Genomic DNA, 25,077 nt, shown 5'->3' on the forward strand with positions numbered 1-25,077 from the left:
GTGGTACCTCATTGTAGTTTTGATTTCCATTTCTCTAATAATTAGTAATGTTGAGCACCTGTTCATGTGCCTATTGGCTGTCTATATGTCTTCTTTGGAGAAATGTCTATTTAGGTCTTCTGCCCATTTTTCGATTGGGTTGTTTGTTTGTTGTTGTTGAGTTGTATGAGCTGTTTGTATATTTTGGAAATTAAGCCCTTGTTCCAGTGCATTGTTTACAAATACTTTCTCTCATTCTATGGGTTGTCTTTTTGTTTTGTTTATCATTTCCTTTGCTGTGCAAAAGCTTGTAAGTTCCATTAGGCCCCATTTGTTTATTGAAAAGATTGTTTTTAATAAAGTAAGAAACTCACCAAAACCATTATCAATTTGTTCTAGAATGGCAGTTTTATTAGTGGCAGTCCATGGAAAGGCACCATCCTGATATCAGTATCTTCCTCATTCTTTCTTAATTTTCTAAAATGTCTTCATAATGTGCCACATTCCTTCTGGTTCAACTTAGCTCTAATATGACTGCAAGATATAATATGACCCCAAGCAGGGATGTTCCAGCTTAGATCCCAAATCAGATTGATTGGTAGCAGTTATATGGAACACTATATTTAAAAGGATTCTGAGGCTATATCCAAGCTAGGCATACAATTAATTAAGAAAATCTGACTTGAGATTGACAGCGGTAGTGGAGGTAGTTAGCAATTGGACTAATTATTTGATCTAGGAAAATACATTATTCTACTGAGGGGCTACAAAATCACTTGGGTGGATAAATCTTTGGATGGATTGTAATACAGCTAATTCACATATCCACACAGCATGACCTAAGAGTGATTTGAGGTCTGTAATTTACATGTAAAATCCTATGATTTAAATAGCTAATATTTATGGTCAAGATGTCAAAATCAATAAATAGCATTAGGTTTCTTATAATATCAGGGTGTTTAAAATAATACATTTTATATACTGTGTGCTTTCAAAGGTTTTTAGCAGAAGAGTATTAGCGTATGCTTATAATAAAATCTGACCTGATAAAAGGTTATGTCGCGAAAGATTTTTTATGGCATTCACTGAAAAGTCAAGATAGTCACCAGTAGATGTACTCATTCAGCATCCTATAATACACATGTACATATGTCTGAATTTTACCTTCAAGTAAAACTGTTTCCTCCCTCCTTTGCATGCTTTCTTTGATAGATTAGCAGTGTCCTGAGAGTGAGTCCTATTTCTCTGTCCAATATGTAAATCAGCGGTTCTTATGTTGTGATCCCCAGACCAGCAGCATCAGCACTCTCTGGAACTTTTCAGAAATGTGGTCTGTCAGAAGTACAGCTTCACCCCAGACCTACTTGGACTGGAAACTCAAGGAGTGGGTCCAGGAAGCCACTGGGTTTGAACAAGCCCTCCAAGTGACTTAGCTCAAGTTTGAGAGCCCCTGCTGTGAGTTGTTTCCCTTCTAGAAGGGGAAAGGCAGGAGGGAGAGAAGTTGGGCAAGTATCCAGGGAGAAGTGGGCCTTGTTCGGCAGCCAAGTTGGCAGGCGATATAAACAGTCACAGGACACAGCACGGACTTTCTTTGTTTCTTCCCTCTTTTATACCCCGTGTTTCAATTCTCTACTTCCTCGGGAAAGGTTTGAAGTGCTCTCAGGATCTCCCTCAATTCCCATCCCTGCCCTATCCCACTACTAGTCTTTTTAGAATCCTTTCCTTTATGGCAGTGGCAGAGTGGGACAAGGAGGATGTGTTTATACATTCTTTCATGTCACAATGAAGCAACAGTACGAACCCCAGCTTAGGTAGTGCTTCAAAACCCAACAGGCCCCGCAGCTAGTAAATATATATGAAGCACTTAGAGCAGCACCTGGTTCATAATGAGTGTTTGCTGTATGTAGGAGGTAGTGGTATTGCTGGTGATTACTGCAAGGATCAGATTTATTCATAGAGTGCCTGGGTTGGCACCTACAAGTAGTTGCTATTTGCACCTAGTGGGTGGTTGCTATGTTGAGAAGACTGCCAGCTGGAGATAGATCTTGATCTTGAAAGCTTTTGCAGGCAAGTGAGGCTCCTTGAAGATAATGCCCTAACTGTGTCCTGACTGTGAGGCTGGCCGTCCACTGAGCTACCACTAGCCTGTCCGCACTCACCACAGGATTTGGGCTGGGATCAGATTTGGGAAAGCAAGTGTGGGAGAAGGGGCTGAAGAACATCATGAAAAGCAAAGAGGCCTTTTAGGGCCTTTCCAGTAAGAATTTAGTGTTGGGGAGTCCCAAATGCAAGGGGTGAGGTGGGTGGTCACGTATACAAGACTGCATGTTAGATGCTGGCCATGAATGTGGGAACCTCTGAACAAACGTGAGGGTGCAGGTTAGAAGGGCAGAGGGTCCTCAAGACCCACCAGCAGATCAGATCATTGCTACAGGAAGCCAATGGCCAGAGTTAGATTGGGAAAACTCAAGTGAGAGTTCTTGGTTCCACCCTCCTTTTTTGTTCATAGAAATGCTATTTTACATCCTAGTGGAGCCAGTGGAGCCCTTGACAATATCAGGAGAATGAGGAGAGAGGGAGCAGAGGGGAGGAGTGAAGAGAAGGAAAGGAGAAGAGGAGGGGTGAAGGGGATGGGAGGGAAAGGAAGGAGAAGACAGAAGGGAAGGGAAGGGACGAGAGGGCGAGGAAGGGGGCAGGGGGTGGAGGTGGGGGTAATCAGTGCTTCTGCTGATTTCCAAGCCTTGCCTTACATGTTTTATGTGTGCTTTTTCATTTAGCTATCAGAACTAGAAGATTCAATTGAGGAAGAGTCTAGAGCAGGAGGAAAGTGAAAGTTTCAGTCACTCAGTTTTGACCCCATGGACTATAGCCCACCAGGCTCCTCTGTCCATGGAATTCTCCAGGCAAGAATACCAGAATGGATAGCTATTCCCTTTTGCAAGGGATCTTCCTGACTCAGAGAAGGAGAGTTCTAGACTAATTAAAAATTAGCTTGCGATAAATTTTTTTCTGCCTGAGCCCCACCTTTGAAGTAACCAAATCAATTTAATATAATGAGGCACATTAAATACAGATTGAATCATTAGGTACGAGGGGATCGATGGAAGGGGAAGGAACCCACCAAGGTATTCTGACTCCAGTAGAGGAATACTGCTCCTCCAGATTCGGAAGCTCCTTAGCCTGGGTTCTCAAACTCATATGCCTATGGGAGCCAGGGAGATGAAAGCAGGGTGCTAGATGGGCCTGTTATAAGGTGATGGTAGGTACTAGTTTTGCTTGAAGGTCAGGAGGTGATAGGGAGAGGTGGGGATAATGGCAAATAGAGCCCACACACCAGCTCTGAAGAGGTAGCACTACTGAGCTCCGGGCTGCTACAGGTGTGTGAAAGTAGTTGTGTGAAAGTAGCCTCCATGTCACCAGACCTTCTGATTTCTCACCAGAAGCAGAGATCCAGTGTTCAGACAACATTTAGTGGGGCCACATAATGCATGCGCTGGCTGTGTCTGCCCTCAGGTTTATTGGACTGCAGTTGTGCATTTTCCTGAGTCACAAACAAAAGATTGATTTCTTCCCTGGGTCCCCTTCTCTTCTAGGCCATTATATTTATGTGGACACCTCCTTTGCCAAGCAAGGGGAGAAAGCCGTGCTGCTGAGTCCTGATCTGCAGGCTGAAGAATGGAGCTGCCTCCGATTGGTCTACCAGATAGCCACAACTTCAGGGTCTCCATCAGATCCCAGCTGGCTGAACCTCTACATGAGATTTGAAGATGAAAGCTTTGATCGTTTGCTTTGGTCAGCCAAGAACCCTTCAGACAGCTGGCTCATAGCCAGCTTGGATTTGCAAAATACTTCCAAAAAATTCAAGGTAGACAAAATCTAGAAGCAGGCTTATTGTTTGACATTATACTCTTCTGAGATCGTATGAAGACTTCTGCCATTCATTGCAGTTAGTTTTCTCCTGTGTTAGGATGTGACATTTTGAAGGAGCTGCATCACAGAAAAACATCAGTAATGGAAATTAATATTGTTTACTCCTTAGAAGAGTTTCTTTCCAGATTTGTTTTCTATTTAAATGGGATTTGTGTAAGAATCTAAATGGGGCTTAAACCAACCTCTTCAATGAAAATTTACTTTCCAATGGGCTTTAGGGAGTATTCTCATTTCTTATAATTTTGTTTCATTCTCCTAAGTTGGGTGTTTATGTTTGTGTTGTCTTCCTAATGCTTCCTTTGCTATAATTTTTAACAAAACAGTAACTATGATAAAAACAAAATGAAAATACATTGAAAGAGGAACGATACTTAAAGGACATGTTCTGATTTCAGAGATGAAAGTTGTTCCATCAAAAGTATTGGGAAAGTAAGGTAGAGAATGTAACAGAAAGTTGGATGTAGATTGGAGCAGGAAGGAGGATGAAGCCTGGACTCAGTTGGCCATGAAGTATGACATTTAGTGAAAACCTGTCATGAGGGACAAAGCAGAGGCTTCCAGAAAACTTTCTCCATTTCTAGTCCTCTTTTCAATTCCTTATCCCATATCTCTTCTTCCTCAACAAGCTTTGGAATACAGTACTCTACATTCCGTATCTGCATATAGTCCTCCCATCAGACAGCAGGGCGGATTGAGGGAAGGAGCACTGGAGGCCTGAGTTCCCTATTATAAAGTGTCCCCCAACAGTATATCACACCTGATACCTACCAGAATAGCTGCAAAATATTGGACTAAAATCACATAAGGAAAGGCAAATATTTTCAGAAGTAAGACCCAAGGTAAACAGTGCTTGTAATCAGTCACACACATGTTTAGGCTTCTCCCTATTCTTTGGGGCTTCCCTGGTGGCTCTGATGATAAAGAATCCACCTGCAATGCAGGAGACCTGGGTTCAATCCCTGGGTTGGGAACATCCCTGGGAGGAGAGCACGGCAACCCACTCCAGTATGTTTGCCTGGAGAATGCCATGGACAGAGGAGCCTGGTTGCACAGAGTCAGATACTACTGAAGCCAAAAAAAAAAAAAATCTCTATTCTTCATGTAAAATTATCAAATTTTCATCAATATAGAAACTACAAGTTGAGTTGAGTTTTGAGCCTCTTCCATTCATACAAAGATCCCCCCACCACTGGTCAAACTGCCATACCTGCCTCCTCTCTCAAGGGATATTTTTTACCCCTCTGAGGACTCTGCCTTCAGTTCCTGGCCATGTTCAGAATGGATTTGCCCAGGGACCTAAGTCTCCTTTCCATCTGCAGCCAACTGGTGTCCCCACAGGTGCGGGAGAGGGTGGTGGCTGGGGTTACAATGGAAGGCAACTGACTGGAAGACAAATGAGCTCTTACTGGATACCTTGCTCACCTCAGAGTTCTGAGAATATGTGTATGAGTTTGTGTACACACATGCACACGCACACACTTGCCTTCTTTCAGTAAACTCCATCATGGGATTAGTATCCAACAGCAACGAACTGAGACAATCTCATTTTGCCTTGAATTGCTGAACAGCTTCTGACTAGTAGATGAAATACTAAAAATGGACACATGGTGTTTTAAAGTCTAACTCCCTTCTACCCCATGTGTTGTGCAGATTTTAATAGAAGGTGTGCTAGGACATGGAAATACATCCAGCATCGCACTCTTTGAAATCAAGATGACAACCGGCTACTGTATTGGTAAGTGGGTTTCCTTTTCATTGTATCAGAACATGCATCTTTTTCTAAAATCTCCTGTTGCCAGAAGTAATTGAATCAATCGTAAAGGCAGAGTATTTTATAAACTACACTCTGTAGTGCATTTTGAATTTCACATCATTTGAATGCTGTATGATGTTCCTCTGTCTTTAGCAGAGGAAGGGTCATTAAGAGTTTGCCTGGACTGACTAGGTTGATGAAAGAAAAGTAGGTGAAGTGACTGTAACCTGAGTTGCTGCCTTAAACCCAACATATTCCATATTCCAATAAACATAATTTCTAGTTGGCTGTCGATTCAGCTTTTTGTAACATTTGCCAGAAAGGTGGCATCCTGTTTACCTCCATATTGCCTCCTTTCCTCACTCTCCTCCTTTCCTCTCTGACACACCGCTGCTCTGTGTTTACAATCACAGTGTCACTTAGATTCTACTCGAGCAGGGTTGTGAGGTGCTTCCTATGTGCCAGCTTCTTGGAGGGCATCAAAAGCAGACATTCTCTATGCTTGAGGTTGCTCACCTTCCATTGTCTCCTACTGAAGCTGTCTCTATAAATGATCAGTTCTGCAGGTGAAGGACACACCATGCTGTGCAGGCGAGAGGGGTGGGGAGGAAACCAAACAGGACTGAATCTAGGAGATGCATTTGAGCTGTTGTTTCAAGAAGGGGAAGTTTAGGAATTCAGTCGGTGAAGGAGCGGGGCAGGAAGGAAAGCACTCATTCTGGGCAGACCCCACTGCAGGGACAGTGCAGTGGGTGTCCAGGCGAAGGCCAGGGGCTGGGTAGTGTTTGAAGTGAGAGTCAGCAGTGCTGAGGGAGGCTGTTATGAAAGAGTCTGGATCCCAGCTGTGGAGCCTGGGTTCCTGGATTATGTGGTTGGGAGGCACCAGAAGCCGTTCAGCGGGGAGGGGCCTGCAGCTGGGCTCGCAGATGCTGACTCTGGCTGCCACCTGGAAAATGAGCTGGGAACAAGGAAAGTATATAAGAGATAGGAAAACCCTTCGGAAGTGCTTGCGCCCTCCAAGAGGGGGATATAGGAGCCTAAAATTGGGGTCGGCAGTGGAATGGGATAAAGGTGGTAGGTTTGAGAGATTTTTTCTAGCACTGACAATACTGGAGGCTGAATGGCTGTGGAAAGGAAGAGACAAGAGTCAAGGGCAATTCTGAAAAAAAAAGGAGCCTTTACTAATTCCTTGAGCCTTCCTTCTCTGTTTTGACCTGCTGGTGATGGTGCTAATGCAAGTGAAAGAAAGCAGACCTAGACTATTACCACTTCATGAAGATACAGTGAGCTAAAACTGTAGGCCAGTCAGACACACCTGGTGGAGCACCACCTGCTGGCTCAGTCAATGCACTGTGCCCCGCAGCCTCTGTTTCATTACCTGCAAAATGGGGATTCAAATATCCCTCATAGGAAAGGACTGTTGTAGAGACCAGTAAGATCACGGATATGAAGGTGATTGTCACTGTGCTTGGCAGTCAAAAATGTTAATTTCCTTTATTCAAATCACTGGATGGCTTCTGTTTTGTTTTTGGTTTTTTTTTTTTTTTCAAAACACAAAAGGAGCCCTGATATTTTATCTTGTTCAACTGTATGATCTTACTCTCACCTCATCTTTCTTTCTGTACACTCCTTTTGCCTCTCTTGTTTCCTCATCTGTAAATAATATTACATACCTTGTGGGGTTGTTTTGAGGATTAGATGATTTAATTCATATAAAGTACTCAGATTAGTGCCTGGTGCATTGAAGAATATTTTGCTTTTTCTTTTACTCTGCAGCAGCCTTTAGCACTGACTGTTGGGCATAGGTCAGTGGATCCTGTAGTAGAAAAGCTGAAAATGAAAATCTTAAAAATGTTGAGTGCTTGCTAACACAAAAGCACACTGATAACTATCAGTCAGGACCCTGGCAAGAAAGTGGAAACAGATTACATTCAACCTTAGTAATTTGAGGAAAACTCACCAAAGGGACTACAAAGGTGTGGGCGGGTGAAGGAAGCCTGTCAAAATGCAGTAATCCAAGACTAGCCAGAGTGATGACTCATGAACCATCAGCACTGGAGATCTGAAGGGGCAAGAGAGGAGGATTTACAGAACATAGAGCTGTGTGGTCCCTCGGTAGAGGGGCACAGCCAACTCATGGCACCCTAGCAGAATGGGAACTGCAGGAATAAACAACCCCAACCTTGTTCACCTCTTCTCTTCCATTGGTTGAATTCATTTTAGAAGCCAGCAGGCAAGGAAGCTCATATAGGTCCATACACATCAACCTCTGGAGGATGGAGTAGGGTGGAAGAAAGGTGGGTGGGTCTGGAGGAGCCAATAGGAGATGACCAGCACAATGACAATTTCGTATTTTTAACTGTTGTTTATGGGGGTCAATGGAGGAACTGGCTTATGAGTTTCTTGCTCCCCCAAAGGAGTCTGTTGACTGGGAACAATTTATCTGTGCAAGCATGTCAATGCACCTAAAAATGGGAGAGAGGGTCTCTTTGTCTTCTCTTGTTTTCTCTACTCAGTAGCTGCCAAAGGGCACAGTGCCTAAGATATTCCTGTCTCGACTATTCTAAGATCTTGTTTATAAGAAAAGCAGTGAACTCTAGCATCTAGGAAACATGCGCCGTAGCCCTCAGCTTAGTACCTTGTCTATCATCAAGAGAGAAGGGAATGAAAGAATGGGTTCCCAGACAGGTGATCGATAAAATTTCTGGAGCTAAAAGTGTAGCTCTGAATAGTGCTCTGACACAGAGTTGGCTGATCCACCAAGCACTAACCACGTGCCTGGCACTGTGCTGGCAGCTGTCCACCCTTACCACAGCCCTGTGTGGTGGGAGTGTCCCCCCGTTTTACATAGGAAGAAATGGAGACTAGGAGAGGTCACACTGCAAGCCACATGGGCCACAATCCAAAGAAGCAATGATGAATTATAGTCTCTGTTCATTACAGAATCTCTCCTCTTGATCGACTTTGTCCAGGGCTCATGATACAAAGGCCCCAGTGGTAGAAGGGAGTGAGAAACATACCTGAGTAAGAGCAAACTGCAGTGAGCTTGGGCAGCTGCAGGCATAACTACATCTCCATCAAGTCTGTTTTTATTTCTCTTCCGCCAGAATGTGACTTTGAAGAAAACCATCTCTGTGGCTTTGTGAACCACTGGAACCCCAACGTGAACTGGTTTGTTGGAGGAGGAAATATGCGGAACTCCCAGTCTGCTCTCCCGCAGGATCACACCTTAAAGAGTGAACTGGGTGAGCTGGGGACACCTTTTTCCAGGATAACTGTTTGCCCTTTCCCCACTATATTGACCTGTCCACGGCTCTGTCAACAGAAAAGGAAGCAGTGAGAGGAGGGTGAGTAGGCAAGGAGAGGCCTGGCAGGAGAGTAGGGAAGAGTAAGCCTTGAGACAGGGACGAACTGCAGACGCGAGCGCTGTAGCCGAGAACGCCACCCGGTTCAGGGCTTTTCTTGCCCTCTGACTGGGCTTTGCTATTTTCACATTTCCATACTATGGTTTATTTTCTTTTCTGTTTATCGTTCAGCATTTCTAAAGACAAGGCTGGAATAACCCTAGGTTACTTTTCACTAAAAATAGATTGAATGATGCGAAGGAGTCCGTAAGAACTTCTCTCTTGGCAGGGAGGTGAGCCACTACGGATGATCAGTCCTGAATGTGGTGAGCAACTGGGCCCCCTAGTGGCCAAGTGAGCTGGTTCTCTGCAGGGAAAATGGAGAGGAGAGGGTATCAGTAATCAATGGGCCTGGGGGAGAAAGACCCTACATAGGGAGGCCAGGCAAGGGCCTGCTTCCTCGTGGATTACGGCAGCTCTCACCTGGACTTTGGTGGCTTCATGAAAACCTAGGTCTCCTCACGGTTGCAACACATTCCTTTTGTCAACTCCAAGTTCTTGTTGACCAGAGAGAAGGTTCTGGTGACTGGCTTTCCATCAGGGACAGAATAGGAATGTTGATTCTGCTACACACAGTAACATTTTCCCTTTTAATCCTTTGCCATGTGGATATTTAGGTGATCTGCTCAGTCACAATAAATGGCTGACGATGACAGTGTGTCCCCTTCAGCTGCCTGAACACATGGCAACTTTTTATGGCAACTTTACATCATTCCTCAGTCACTGTAGTTTCTCTTCTTGTGAATATTTTTAACCACGTCTCCAACTTTTTTAAGTGTCCATCTTGTTACTTATCTTGGCCTTGGACGGTCTTCATCCTGTCCTTACTGTTCTCTTTGCTCCTAGGTGTTACACAAAAGATTCAGGTTTCCAAATGTATATACATATTTTGGTCCCAGAGACACACAACCCCTCTCTACTTGTGGCCATTGTAGGAGCCACACCTATAATGAGTGTTATGTATAGGGTGAATGATCAGCTGTTATGACAGATTAATTCAGGAATCTGCATGAGTATTTTAAATGACAATACTGCTACTGCTAAGTCGCTTCAGTCGTGTCCGACTCTGTGTGACCCCATAGACGGCAGCCCACCAGGCTCCCCCGTCCCTGGGATTCTCCAGGCAAGAATCCTGGAATGCGTTGCCATTTCCTTCTCCAATGCATGAGAGTGAAAAGTGAAAGTGAAGTCACTCAGTCGTGTCCGACTCTTAGCGACCCCATGCACTACAGCCCACCAGGCTCCTCCATCCATGGGATTTTCCAGGCAAGAGTACTGGAGTGGGGTGCCATTGCCTTCTCCGTAAATGACAATAGGGTTAGCTCAAAATAATAAAATGTTACTACCTCTTGAAACCTTTGTTTAAATGAATAAAACAATGAACACTGTCTTGGGGTTTCAAAAAGAAAAGCCAGATGACATTTCTTAATTTATGGAAGTAGGCTGATTTTGAGATTGTTTTCTGCCATCTTTTAAAATTCTAGTGCAAGGAATAGAGAGAATCTTGAAAGACTAGTGCATTAAAATTGTAATAATCCTTGGTGTCATTACCACAGAGATACAGCCTTTGGTGTTAGAGAACTTTTCACAGATCCCTAAAAAATTAGTTCTAAAGTCAGATCCTCTGGGTAACCAATGTCATAATCCAATGATTATTTGTTCAGTGCATAATTTTTCATTCTTAATGATGCCAAGGACCAGCTGGCTGGGAGAACACATATTCTTGGGAGAGGCAGCAGACCTATGGACTAGTGTCAAATCATCCCTTTGACTATGGTGTGTGTGTGTGTGTGTGTGTGTGTGTGTGTGTGTGTGTGTGTGTTAGTCACTCAGTCATGTCCAACTCTTTGCAACCCCATGGACTGTAGCCCACCAGGCTCCTCTGTCCTTGAAATTCTCCAGGCGAGAATACTGGAGTGGGTTGCCATATCCTCCTCCAGGGGATCTTCCTGACCCAGGGATCAAACCCATATCTCCTGCACTGCAGGCAGATTCTTTACCATCTAAGGTACCAGGGAAGCCTATGTTAATTACATGTAACCCATTGTTTGAAAAATGCGTCACCACTAGTTCTTCCTCCCTCTCATTTGTGACCACAGAACATTCCAACCATGTTTGTATCAACAAGGGATAAAGAAGATGACCAGGCCAGGAGTCAGAATGCTGTGCTCCAGACCCAGTTATAAGAGTGCTATATTACTTTGGGTGATTTGCAGATATTTGATCCTGTCTAGAATGTCTATAAGGTATTTGGTCTATCCCATAAGGTCCTTGAAATTTGGTCCCTTCTAAAACACCTGTGAGCATTATTTGGTCTGTGTCAAATGGTTTTCAGTTTAATCAGTTCAGTTCAGTTGCTCAGTCGTGTCCGACTCTTTGGTTTTAGACAGGACCAAATATCAAGGAGATTTGTGCACAGACTAAATGTCTTAGGGACATTTTAGACAGGACCAAATGTCCTTCAGTGCTTTGGGTAGTCCCTTAACTTCTGAGGGTCTCCACCAGCCTGTTTGAAAATGAGGAATTTGAATTCAATGATCCCTAAGATGCCTTTGAGTTCTAATATTTTACTCTTTTTTCTTTACCTAATGCTATACATCAAAATCTCCAAATTCACCACCCACTGAGATCTATTTCAAAAATGCTTTGTATAAAACCAAAAATAAACAAATGGGACCTAATTAAATTTAAAAGCTTTTGCACTGCAAAGAAAACAATAAACAAATGAAAAGACAACGCACAGAATGGGGAAAATTATTTGCAGATGAAGCAACCAACAAAGGATTAATCTCTAAAATATGCAAACAGCTCATGCAGTTCAATATCATAAAAGCAAATAACCCAATCAAAAAATGAGCAGAATGTCTAAGTAGACATTTCTCCAAAGAAGATATAAAGATGGCCAAAAGGCACATGAAAAGATGCTCAACGTTACTACTCAGCTCAGTTCAGTCACTCAGTCATGTCCCGCTCTTTGTGACCCCATGGACTGCAGGTTTCTCTGTCCATCACCAACTCCTGGAGCTTGCTCAAATTCATGTCCATCGAGTCGGAGATGCCATCCAACCATCTCACCCTCTTTCATCCCCTTCTCCTCCCCTCCTCTGTCTTTCCCAGCATCAAGGTCTTTTCCAATGAGTCAGTTCTTCACATCAAGTGGCCAGAGTATTGGAGCTTCAGCTTCAGCATCAGTCCTTTCAGTGAATATGCAGGATTAATTTCCTTTAGGATTGACTGGTTTGATCTACTTGCAGTCCAAGGGACTCTCAAGAGTCTTCACCAACACCGCAGTTCAAAAACATCAATTCTTCAGTGCTCAGCTTTCTTTACGGTCCAACTCTCACATCCGTACATGACTACTGGATAAACCATAGCTTTGACTATATGGACCTTTGTCAGCAAAGTAATGTCTCTGCTTTTTAATATGTTGACTAGGTTGGTCATAGCTTTACGTCCAAGGAGCAAGCATCTGTTTAATTTCATGGCTGCCGTCACCATCTGCAGTGATTTTGGAGCCCAAGAAAATAAAGTCTGTCACTGTTTCCATTGTTTCCCCATCTATTTGCCATGAAGTGATGGGACTGGATGCCATGATCTTTGTTTTTTTAATGTTGAGTTTTAAGCCAGCTTTTTCAGTCTCCTCTTTCACTTTCATTAAGAGGCTCTTTAGTTCCTCTTTGCTTTCTGCCATAATGGTAGTGTCATCTGCATAGCTGAGGTTATTAATATTTCTCCCCACAATCTTGATTCCAGTTTGTGCTTCATCTATCCCAGCATTTCTAATGATGCATATAAGTTAAATAAGCAGAGTGACAATATGCAGCCTTGATGTACTCCTTTCCCATTTTGGAACCAGTCTGTTGTTCCATGTCCGGTTCTAACTGTTGCTTCTTGACCTGCATACAGGTTTCTCAGGAGGCAAGTCAGGTGGTCTGGTATTCCCATCTCTTTAAGAATTTTCCGCAGTTTGTTGGGAGCCATACAGTCAAAGGCTTTAGTGTAGTCAATGAAGCAGAAGTAGGTACTATTGTAGAATTCTCTTGCTTTTTTTATGATCCAATGGATGTTGGCAATTTGATTTCTGGTTTCTCGGCCTTTTCTAAATCCAGCTTGAAAGTCTGGAAGTTCCAGGTTCACATACTGTTGAAACTTACCTTGGAAAATTTTGAGCATTACTTTACTAGCATGTGAGATGAGTCCAATTATGCAGTAGTTTGAACATTCTTTGGCATTGCCTTTCTTTGGAATTGGAATGAAAACTGTAGTCCTATGGCCACTGCTGAGTTTTCCAAATTTGCTGGCATATTGAGTGCAGCACTTTCACAGCATCATCTTTTAGAATTTGAAATAGCTCAGCTGGAATTCCAGCATCTCCACTAGCTTTGTTGGTAGTGATGATTCCTATCGCCCACTTGACTTTGCACTCCAGGATGTCTGGCTCTAGGTTAGTGATCACACCCATCATGGTTATCTGGGTCATTAAGATCTTTTCTGTACAGTTCTTCTGTGTATTCTTGCCACCTCTTCTTAATATCTTCTGCTTCTGTTAGGTCCATATCATTTCTGTCCTTTATTGTGCCCATCTTTGCATGAAATGTTCCCTTGGTGTCTCTAATTTTCTTGAAGAGATCTCTAGTGTTTCCCATTCTATTGTTTTCCTCTATTTCTTTGCATTGATCACTGAGGAAGGCTTTCTTATCGCTCTGCTATTCTTTGGAACTCTGCATTCAGATGGATATATCTTTCCTTTTCTCCTTTGCTGTTAATTTCTCTTCTTTTCACAGCTATTTGTAAGGCCTCCTCAGACAACCGTTTTGCCTTTTTGCATTTCTTTTTCTTGGGGATGGTTTTGATCACTGCCTCCTGTACAGTGTCACAAACCTCCATCCATAGTTCTTCAGGCACTCTATCAGATCTAATCCCATGAATCTATTTGTCACTTGTACTATATAATCCTAAGAAGTTTGATTTAGATCATACCTGAATAGATTAGTGGTTTTCCCTACTTTCTTCAATTTAAGTCTGAATTTGGCAATAAGTTAATGATCCAAGCCACAGACAGCTCCTGGTCTTGTTTTTGCTGACTGTATAGAGCTTCTCCATCTTTGGCTGCAAAGAATATAATCAGTCTGATTTCAGTGTTGACCATCTGGTGATGTGCACATGTAGAGTCATCTCTTGTGTTGTTAGAAGAGGGTGTTTGCTATGACCATTGCATTCTCTTGACAAAACTCTTCATTTTGTACTCCCAGGCCAAACTTGCTTGTTACTCCAGGTATCTCTTGACTTCTTACTTTTGCATTCCAGTCCCCTATAATGAAAAGGACATCGTTTTTTGGTGTTAGTTCTAAAAGGTGTTGTAGGTCTTCATAGAACCATTCAACTTCCGCTTCTTCGGCATTAGTGGTTGGGCCGTAGACTTGGATTACTGTGATACTGAATGGTTTGCCTTGGAAACGAACAGAGATCATTCTGTCATTTTTGAGATTGCATCCAAGTATTGCATTTCAGATTCTTTTGTTGACTATGAGGGCTACCCCGTTTATTCTAAGGGATTCTTGCCCACAGTAGTAAATATAATGGTCATCTGAATTAAGCTCACCCATTCTGGTCCATTTTAGTTTTCTGATTGCTAAAATGTCGATGTTCACTCTTGCCATCTCCTGTCTGACCACTTCCAATTTACCTTAATTCGTGGACCTAACATTTCAGATTCCTATGCAATATTGTTCTTTACAGCATCAGACTTTACTTCCATCACCAGTAACATCCACAACTGGGTGTTGTTTTCACTTTGACTCAGCCTCTTCATTCTTTCTGGATCTAATTCTCTGGTCTTTTCCAATAGCATATTGGGCACCTACTGACCTGGGGAGTTCATCTTTCAGGATTATATCTTTTTGCCTGTTTATACTGTTCATTGGGGTTCTCAAAGCAAGAATATTGCAGTGGTTTGCCATTCCCTTCTCCAGTGGACTACATTTTGTCAGAACTCTCCACCATGACCCATCCATCTCGGGTGGCCCTATATGGCATGGCTCATAGTTTCATTGAGTTAGACAAGGCTGTGATCCGTGGATCAGTTTGGTTAGTTTTCTGGGATTGTGCTTTTCATTCTGTCTGCCCTCTGATGAATAAGGATAAGAGGCTTCTGCGTGAAAAAAAAAAAAAAAAAAAGAGGCTTCTGGAAGCTTCATGATGGGAAGCACTGACTGTGGGGGAATCTGGGTCTTGCTCTGGTGGGTGGGGCCATATTCAGTAAGTCTTTAATCCAGTTTTCTGTGGATGAGCAGGGCTGTGTTCCCTCCTCGTAGTTTGGCCTGAAGCGAAACTATGGTAGGGGTAATGGCAGTGATGGTGACCTCCTTCCAAATGACTTATGCCAGCATGCTGTGGCTCCCAGGACTGTTGTATTCAGTGCCCCTGACACTGCGTCAGACCACTGTCAACCCACATCTCCGCCAGAGACTTCTGGAAGCTCACAGGCAAGTCTGGCTCAGTCTCCTCTGGGGTCACTGCTCCTTTCTCCTGAGTCCTTGTGCACACAAGGTTTTTATTTGTGCTCTCCAAGAAGACTCTTGGAAGGCACAGGCCTGTGCCTGGGGAAGGTTTCCCCAGGCCTGTGGAAGCTCTGTAAGCAAATTCCACTGACCGTCAAAGTCAAAGTCCCCAGGTTGAGAAATCTGTTGTGGGCCCTAGTACTTTTGCAGCAGTACGAGAACTTCTTTGTTATAATTGTTCTCCAGTTTGTGGGTTGTCTGCTCAGAGGCTCTATGGTGGAGTTAATGGCCACCTCCTCCAAGAGGACCTATGCCACGTGGCATACCTCCCAGGTCTGCTGCAGCCAGAGTCCCTGTCCCCATGGCAGGCCACTGCTGACCCGTTCCTCTGCAGGAGACACTCAAACACTCAAAGGAAGATCTGGCTCAGTCTCTTGTGGGTCCTGGTGCACACAAGGTTTTGTTTGAGCCTTCTGAGTGTCTCTGGTGGGTATGGGGTTTGATTCTAAACACGATTTCGCCCCTCCTAGCATCTTGTTGGGGCTTCTCCTTTGCCCCTGGGCGTGGCCTATCTTTGGTGGGCTCCAACATTCTCCTGTCTGCAAATCAAAACTATAATTGAGGTATCACCTTACAACAGTAAGAATGACCATCATCAAAAAATCTGCAAATAATAATACTGCAGAGGGTGTGGAGAAGAGGGAACCAGCCTATACAGTTGGTGGGAATGTAAATTGGTACAGCCACTATGGACAACAGTATGCAAGTTCCTTAAAAAACCAAAAGTAGAACTACCATATGATCCAGCAATCCTACTCGTGGGATATATCTGGAGAAAACCATAATTTAAAAAGATATATGTATCCCAGTATTCATTGCAGCACTATTAACGATAGCCAGAGCATGGAAACAACCTAAAAGTCCTTCGATGGAGGGATGGGTAAAGAAGATGTGGTACATACACACAATGGACTATTACTCAGCCATTCAAAACGGGAACAAAATGATGCCATTTGCAGCGGCGCGGATGGACCTAGAGATTGCCATGCTGAATGAGGTCAGACAAGGCGAATATTATACAATATCACTTATACGTGGAATAAAAAACATGGTACAAATGAACCCATTTACAAAACAGTAATAGAGTCGTAGTTGCAGAAAAGAAACTTATGGTTACCAAGAGGGAAGTAGGGGAGGGATAAATTGGGAGGTTGGAATTGACGCATACACGCTACTATATATACAAAGATAATAAGAACCTACTGTATAGCGCAGGGAACTCTACTCAGTACTCAGTAATGACCTATATAGGAATGGAATCTAAAATGTGGATATACATGTATATATATATGTATCTGTGAGATTCACTTTGCCATACAGCAAAAACTATACTGTAAGTCAACTATCAGTTCAGTTCAGTTCAGTCACTCAATCGTGTCCAACTCTTTGCGACCCCATGAATCACAGCATGCCAGGCCTCCCTGTCCATCACCAACTCCCAGAGTTCACTCAGACTCACGTCCATTGGGTCAGTGATGCCATCCAGCCATCTCATCCTCTGTCGTCCCCTTCTCCTCCTGCCCTCAATCCCTTCCAGCATCAGAGCCTTTTCCAGTGAGTAATCTAACATTAATTTGATTGAAATTTCTTCATCATTATTGCCTCAAGAATTTCTTCTGTTCTTTTTCCTTTTTCTCTTTGTCATCTTTCCATATGTGTATGTTAAACCTTTTGCAGTTTTCCCACGGGTCTTGAATGTTATGGTGTTTTGCATTTTATTTTCTGTCTTTTTTTGTTTGTTTGTTTGCTTTTTAGTTTTAGAAGTTTCTACTAAGAGAACATCAAGCTTAGACATCCTTTTTTCAGTTGTGTTCAGCCTATGAATAATATGTGCATCACAGTCATTCTTCATTTCAGTTACAGTGTACTTGACTGTAGCTTTGATTTTTGGTCCTCTGTTAGAATTCTCATTTCTCAACTTAGATCGTCCTTCTGGTATTGTATGCTGTTTTCTTTATTCTTCAGTTCAGTCCAGTCGCTCAGTCGTGTCCAACTCTTTGCGACCCCATGAATCACAGCACGCCAGGCCTCCCTGTCCATCACCAACTCCCGGAGTTCACTCAGACTCACGTCCATCGCGTCTGTGATGCCATCCAGCCATCTCATCCTGGGTCGTCCCCTTCTCCTCCTGCCCCCAATACCTCCCAGCATCAGAGTCTTTTCCAATGAGTCAACTCTTCACATGAGGTGGCCAAAGTACTGGAGTTTCAGCTTTAGCATCATTCCCTCTAAAGAAATCCCAGGGCTGATCTCCTTCAGAATGGACTGGTTGGCTCTCCTTGCAGTCCAAGGGACTCTCAAGAGTCTTCTCCAACACCACAGTTCAAAAGCATCAATTCTTCGGTGCTCAGCCTTCTTCACAGTCCAACTCTCACATCCATACATGACCACTGGAAAAACCATAGCCTTGACTATACGGACCTTTGTTGGCAAAGCAATGCCTCTGCTTTTCAATATGCTATCTAGGTTGGTCATAACTTTTCTTCCAAGGAGTAAGCGTCTTTTAATTTCATGGTTGCAGTCACCATCTACAGTGATTTTGGAGCCCCAAAAATAAAGTATGACAGTGTTTCCACTGTTTCCCCATCTATTTGCCATGAAGTGATGGGACCAGACGCCATGATCTTCGTTTTCTGAATGTTGAGCTTTAAGCCAACTTTTTCAAAGTTTAAGCCAAAAAAAAAAAAAAAAAGTTGGCTTTAAGTCAGCTATACACCAATAAAAATTAATTTTAAAAATAAAATGCCTTGAGTCCGTCCTGAATATGTATAAACACATTGCACTTGGCATTAGAAAAAAGAAAAAAGAGGATTAAATGGAGTAAGGAATGAGAAAAAGAGGACCTGGCTTTTCTAATATCCTGACCAGTAGATTTTCTAACGTCTATATCAAGGCGTGATGATGTGGCCATCCCTGAGGAGCACAAAGATTGGTGGCAGAGCATGTCAGCCCTGCCATAGGTACTCACTGCTCTCCTCTCATTCCCTCTCCCCATCCCATCTCTTCCTCTCCGTTTTTCCTATCTTTTCTCTTCTCCCTTGGCTATTCTAGAACTGCTCCCAAAGACAGGCAGCTTTGCCCACTAGCATTGCTTAGTCCCCTGACATCAGTATGAAGGCCCAGCGAAGTATTTGAGCCTGAGCCTGAAGTAGTAATGTATGGATGTGAGAGTTGGACTGTGAAGAAAGCTGAGCCCCGAAGAATTGATGCTATTGAACTGTGGTGTTGGAGAAGACTCTTGAGAGTCCCTTGGACTGCAAGGAGAGCCAACCAGTCCATCCTAAAGGAGATCAGTCCTGGTTGTTCATTGGAAGGACTGATGCTGAAGCTGAAACTCCAATAATTTGGCCACCTGATGCGAAGAGCTGACTCATTGGAAAAGACCCTGATGCTGGGAAAGACTGAGGGTGAGAGGAGAAGAGGATGACAGAGGATGAGATGGCTGGATGGCATCACCGACTCAGTGGTCATGGGTTTGGGTGAACTCTGGGAGTTGGTGATAGACAGGGAGGCCTGGCGTGCTGCAGTTCATGGGGTCGCAAAAAGTCAGACATGACTGAGCGACTGAACTGAACTGAACTGAAGAGATGAACTCTAGGGAGACTTTTACCTGCTTCCAGCAATCCTCAATTATAATCAGCCTAGTCAGAGCCTTCTTCATTGATCACAATGAGGCTTTTTCATTGATTGCTCATTCATTCATTCAACAAATACATAATAAGCCCTCTTTATAGACCAGGTATTCTTGCATAACCTAGTGATACAAAAACTTCCAACTGTTCCCTAGAACGCCACTATTTGAATATAATAATCCTTATGTAAGAAGAAGGGCTATATACGTCATCAAGTAAACTGGGGAAACGCTGAGCTAAAGAAAGCTAAACAGACACCTCTATTTGATGGCTTCTCAGTGCCTTTAATATACTTCTGTGTTAACATATATTATGGCCTTTCTCAAAACGTTCAAATACTGAGATACTATGTAAATATGCATAGGGATGTATGATTAGTAGAATTATGAAATAAATGGTATGGGACCACAGAAAAATGAAAGACCACCTCGGTTTTGGAATTTGGGGAAGGCTTTCTACAGGAAGTCATATCAGAACTGGTACTTGGCCTGATGGATAAGGAGAAGACAAGAATAGTGTATGCAGAGGTGTCCCGGCATGAGAATAGATAGTTTCTTTGATGTTTGGAGTGTTTAAAGATGGTGGCACGTGTGATAATGGCAGAGTAGGGCCTAGAGCCTAGGTTGTATTTCTGCTTGTGATCAGCAGGAAGCCTGGATGCCTACCTTCCATTCACTTCTTCCAACTGTTCTCTGCTATCTCACTTTGGCTTCTCTTTTTGGAGTAAGGTATTGCCCAGTGAATAACTAAAAAGCCTTCTCATTTCCACCCAACACACACAGACATTCACACTCCTCACACTTAGACTCCTAGGTGAGACTTCTCCCTACATAGGATGGGGCTAAAAAAGATGAGTTCTAAAAATTCTTAAATTTTTTATTTGAAACACTTTTTGCTCATACGACTCAAAGGTTTGACCAGGATTACTCTTGGGGAAAAAAAGCCTCCAATGCTCTAAATAAGAGAAAGGCTGCCTTTCTTATTACATTTGCCTTCTACCAGGTATATTGATTTTCCCTGAGCTCCGTCAATTTGGGTGGCAGAGGAAAGATTAAATGGTTCAGCTGTCTGCCCGCAGCGGCAGATTTGGCTCTATATAAACTCATCTCCTGTTCATTCATATCCTGGAAGCAGCTTATGCTTTTGCTTTCAGGTAAAAACTGGAGAAACAAACAGCAGGGGTGAGGGAAGCTATGTGCCTGTTCAGAAACTTCAGAGCTGCAGAGATGCCGAAGGAAGTCTTCTCTGGAGGGCTCTGGCCTATGTGTTTTAGAAAAGAGAACAGTGAAAGTAATATCTAAAAAATATTGTGTGGATGTCAGTTTTCCTTCACTTGTCTGTGTGTTTTTAACAGCCTCAAACAGTGAGTCAGATTTTTCAAACAATCACTGTGTGTTCAAATTCTTGACTTATGGTGGAAATGACTAATGCACTAGGAGTTTGATAGACTCCTGGAGGGGCTGGGCTATTATCTTGCTTTTTCTTACTCAATTTGCATTCATCACATGTGGATTTCTCTCCTTTGTTAATATTTTATGAAGTGAAACAAAATCCTTCAGGGGATAAGCTACTGACAGCTCAGATCATTACTGTTTCCTACATGTCTTAGCAAAAAGAAGATAATTGCTGGAAAGATAATGAGGGAAATCTGTTCCTTTGCTAAAATTTTAAAAATCAGGTCTGCATATGGTGCTGCTACAGAAGGAGCTGAACAAAGTTTCAAAATGTAGAATAAGGTCAGTTGTTTTACTCCATCAAAGACCCTGAGATGGATGGATCATCTTTCCATAACTCACAACATTCTTTCCTCGTTTCACTTTGGATTGAGTTCAAGCATCATCTTCATAGCACTTATTCGTTCTCTCTCTGCACCGATCCATTTGGGTCATCGCAAAAGCACTCAGCAGGGAAGCAGCTTTATTAATTTTCTCACCATTACCTTTATGCAAGCTCTGCTGGACCTCCTTTCTCTGTCCATGGGTGACTTCACCATGGCTTTCCAGGCACCTTCTGATATTAACAAACCACCTTATTTTTAAGGATTAAGTTCAGTTGATTCGGAACCCCAATTTCCGATCCTTCAACCAGAACACAGATCAGCTGTAGAGAAGGGATTGGGCTTTACTTCTTCATACTTCTTCCCTTTGGTCTTTTCTTCGTCTTCCCCCACTCACGATGCTGCTTCTGGCTTCTCCAGGGTTGGGGGAGGCAAGATGGGAAAGGGAAGGGGACAAAAGGTCACATGTGACCTGTGCTGTTTAATCTGGAGTCGATGACCTTCATGCTGCAGGTGGCTGGATGCTGGCTATATCTCTCATAGCCAGTGACAAAAATGATGCACTCTGACTGGCCATCTGTGAATCCCCCTTAGTGCTTGTTATGGGGTAGACCCCACCAGCCCCTTTTTGTTAGGGTTACCGCCCTGGATGCAGTCCTTTTGAGAAGAGTCCTTTCAGGCATTCTAGCCCAGCTACCTTCTGAGTTTTCCACCTAGGCTTCAGGAAAACTCAGATGTCTCCCCCATCAAACTCTAGAAGTCCAGCTCACTGGCAACAAAAGTCCTTTCTGTCCCTTCTGCCCCCAGGTCCCTACAGCCTCTAGCTGCATGCCGTCAAGGCTCTGATACAGAGGCCCAGCCTCTGCAACCCACAAACTCCAGTTACCCCTGGAGTTCTCTCAGTAACTGCCACCCTCCTCTCAAGGCCCAAGGTAGTCACAAAACCCAGGAGCTTGCAAGCATGGGTGGGATGAGATTAGATGGTAGTTTCCCTCCCCTATCTTCTCCGCAAGTGGTTCTCTGAAACCCCCTCCCTTGGTAAAGGTAAGAAAGGGGAAGCAATCCCCTCCCATTCTCTTGGGGGATCAAAAGGAAACACATGGCAGGTCAGCTCCACGGGTCTCTTCAAAGAAACTCTGCCTCCAGTCTCTCTGATCCCTCCTTGGCCTTCTCATATATACAGGCCGGCGGAGGGGGGTGAGGAGGGAGGGTTAGGATTAGTGGGGAGGTGAAAGGGTCTAATCTGGTAGAGCAGGTTTAGATTCCAGGTCTGCCACAATGTAGCATATACAACAGGGATAGTTTAGCACCACCATGTAGAAAATAGAGGGCCTTGTGCCCCATTGTTCTTATCACTGAGATCTTAGCAGAAACTAGAAGTCCCACTTCATATACTGACTCTACTATAGAGTCAGACTCTATTATAGTAAAACTTAACCAAACCCTTGGAACTAAAGGTTTAGCAGGTAACTGCCAGACCTGTAGACTGGAGAGCGGGCATGGTAACTAGATGCCTTTGGGTGCTGCCTCCTCACAGTGGCAGCAGACCCACTGGCATGCCTTTCTCTGGGTCTTCCCCCACACCCAGAAGACAGCTCGTCCAGACAACCATGACACAGATGCAGACACCGCAACTGGAGCACAAATGTGGCCAACAGGACCGAATCACAGCTGAGTCAGAGGGTGCCATTGGCATCGCAGCCAAGCCAACGGCAATCTCTGTGGAATGCTGGTTAGCCACACTGTTTGAAAATAGAAGTTCAGGAGCTGCCTTCAAAGTTCTTTTCCTAATTCAAGGGGAAATGGCTGACTACCAGTGAGCCACTGGTTCCACATGAAAAGTTGAGCTAATACAGAAAGCTGCTGTAGGAAAGGAGGGAAGCCCTCTTCAGAAGAGAGTGTGCATGTGCTCTTAGTGCAGGCATTTTGCCAGAGGGCCTGAGCTTTGGCTTGGGTCACAGAGAGTTTTGCTCTTTTAATAGGATCCCCAATGGTTTGGTTGATTATAAGGATCCTTTCCACCTAAGATCTATCTATAGCTAGTTTAATCTACTCAGAGATAAAGGATCTGATTTTTCTTTCTAAAAGGCTTCTTCTAGAGATTCTGGAGGTTCCAGAACCCTGGACTAGTTGAGGAGTTGGCCTCGTTGAGCAGGGCAGAAAAGTTCTTATAAGACACTGGCCATAATTTTCCAAGCACTCCAGGCTGCCTTCTTCATTCCCCTTGGAAGGGTACACAAAACAGTGCCTGTACCACCACCTGCTCCCAACCTCTGAGCAGATTGTACCTGAAGACACATATTCAGCCGGGCTGGTGGTCATTCCTCTGGCCCAGCCTCCTGGGGCTGACACCTGGTGATTTCTGAATCATCCACATTCCTTCAACTGAGATGATACGCTTCTGATGAGTTACCTTCTGTTTCCCAGTCAGAAAGTGTCTTACTCAGATAGTCAGTAAATAGTACCCAACTTTGGCAACAAGTGAATGACAGAGAGGAAAGGGTGGGGAGGCAATAGATTGTGGTCTGGTCTAGTGGTTCCATCCGAGACTTGGTGTCAGCAGGCTTGGTCAGATTCCCAGCAGCCTCTCTGACTCACTTTGGGCAGGTCACATTGTGTTTGCTGTTGTTTGGGAGCAGGAGTGGGACTGTGGTTCACTGGCCTCATGTCTGGTGCATGGGTTGTTAACTAGGCACTAGCTGCAAATTCAGGTATTTAAATTTTGTCCACCCAGGAGGTGAGTCAGTAGCCTTTAAGAACCACTGTCAGATATCTGTCAGCTGTGAGGAAGATATCTTCATAATGGGAAGGAGTGTGAGGCCTTGCTCCTAAACATGTACTCTGGAAAGAGAACAAATGCTTTCCAGTGGATCTGTGAGGCCTCCTAGGCGTCCTGAGGTCTCCTGGAGTTCTGGAGGTGTGCTTCACCCGGGTAGCCTGAACTCTTTCTTCATGTCTGTCTGGCCACCAGCAGTGCTTCAGAGGACACTGAGCTTAGGAGGGCTGCTCGTGGCCTTGCCTCCTCATCAGAAGTTCCTGGATTCTGCTCAGTCCCACATTCTGATTCTTCCTTTAAAATCCCTCCCCAGAGGCAGCCAACTGGGAGCTCATCAGCTACTGCCAGTCTTGCAGTTACGTTTATTTGGCACTCACAGAGTTTAAAAAATTGTGATGGCAGGTGTTATAGGTTGAATTGTATTTCTTCAAAATCCATATGTTGAAGTCCTAACCCCCAGAACTTCAGAATGGGGGAATGGAAATGGGGTCATTGAAGATCAATTGGTGAAGATGAGGTCATACTAAAGTGGGGTGGGCCCTGGCCCCGCCCAAGTCCAGTATGAAAAAAAGGGAAATGTGGCCACAGAGAGATACAAGCTTAGAAGGGAGAATACCATGTGACCATGTGATCTCTGAAGGCAGAGATCTATCAGTCAGGGTCAAAGGTTGCCAATGCCATGGAAGCTAGGAGAAGCATAGAACAGGGTCTCCCTGACATCTGTCAGAGGGAACTAATTGTTCCCATACCTTGACCTTGGACTTCTAGCCTCCCGAATTGTGGAACAACAAATTTCTTTAGTTTCAGCCATCCAGTTTAAGTTACTGTTATGGTAACCCTAACAAAATAATAGGGGTGGTATCATTTTTAAATCAATGGATTTGCCAGAAAAATCTGGATTTTGAGTTTCAGCAGGAGAAGCCTGCAGCCCCTGGCTGATATGAGGGCATTGGCAGGAAGTAGAGGGATGGGCTCTCAGGAAGGAGCACGGGTCCACGCACAGGGCCAGCACCCCTCACCCCCAGCTGGCTGTCACAGGCCAAGAATACAGACCCAGCACTATCAGATTTTCTGATTTTTTTCAGGGAAATTTGATATCTGCTTCCCGTTGCTGGTGAAATGTGATTTCCACTGTTGGCGGCTAATCCATCACTCTCCATTTTCTCCCTGACCCTCTCCACTTCAGTCATATACTTGATCTGACTGACTCCTTTGATCATCTGAGTTTGTGATTTCTGTTTATTCAGTCTCATGGCTTGGCAAGAT

General features: G+C 43.9%; 1 protein-coding gene across 2 annotated transcripts in view; it reads left to right on the forward strand.

The window, feature by feature from the left end:
- The window catches only part of MAMDC2 (MAM domain containing 2), a 163,746-nt gene that overhangs the window by 65,363 nt on the left and 73,306 nt on the right, over positions 1–25,077 (forward strand). For both annotated transcript variants that reach the window (XR_001295975.2, XM_005683720.3), the window contains exons 3-5: positions 3,573–3,844; positions 5,560–5,644; positions 8,770–8,907. Coding sequence is in view for 1 of the 2 variants with exons in the window: in XM_005683720.3 (XP_005683777.2) it covers positions 3,573–3,844; positions 5,560–5,644; positions 8,770–8,907 (495 nt within the window). In the remaining variant the exon portion in view is untranslated. The remainder of the gene's footprint in view (positions 1–3,572; positions 3,845–5,559; positions 5,645–8,769; positions 8,908–25,077) is intronic.

This window comes from Capra hircus, chromosome 8 (assembly GCF_001704415.2).
Source record: "Capra hircus breed San Clemente chromosome 8, ASM170441v1, whole genome shotgun sequence".
Classification (NCBI taxonomy): Eukaryota; Metazoa; Chordata; class Mammalia; order Artiodactyla; family Bovidae; genus Capra; species Capra hircus.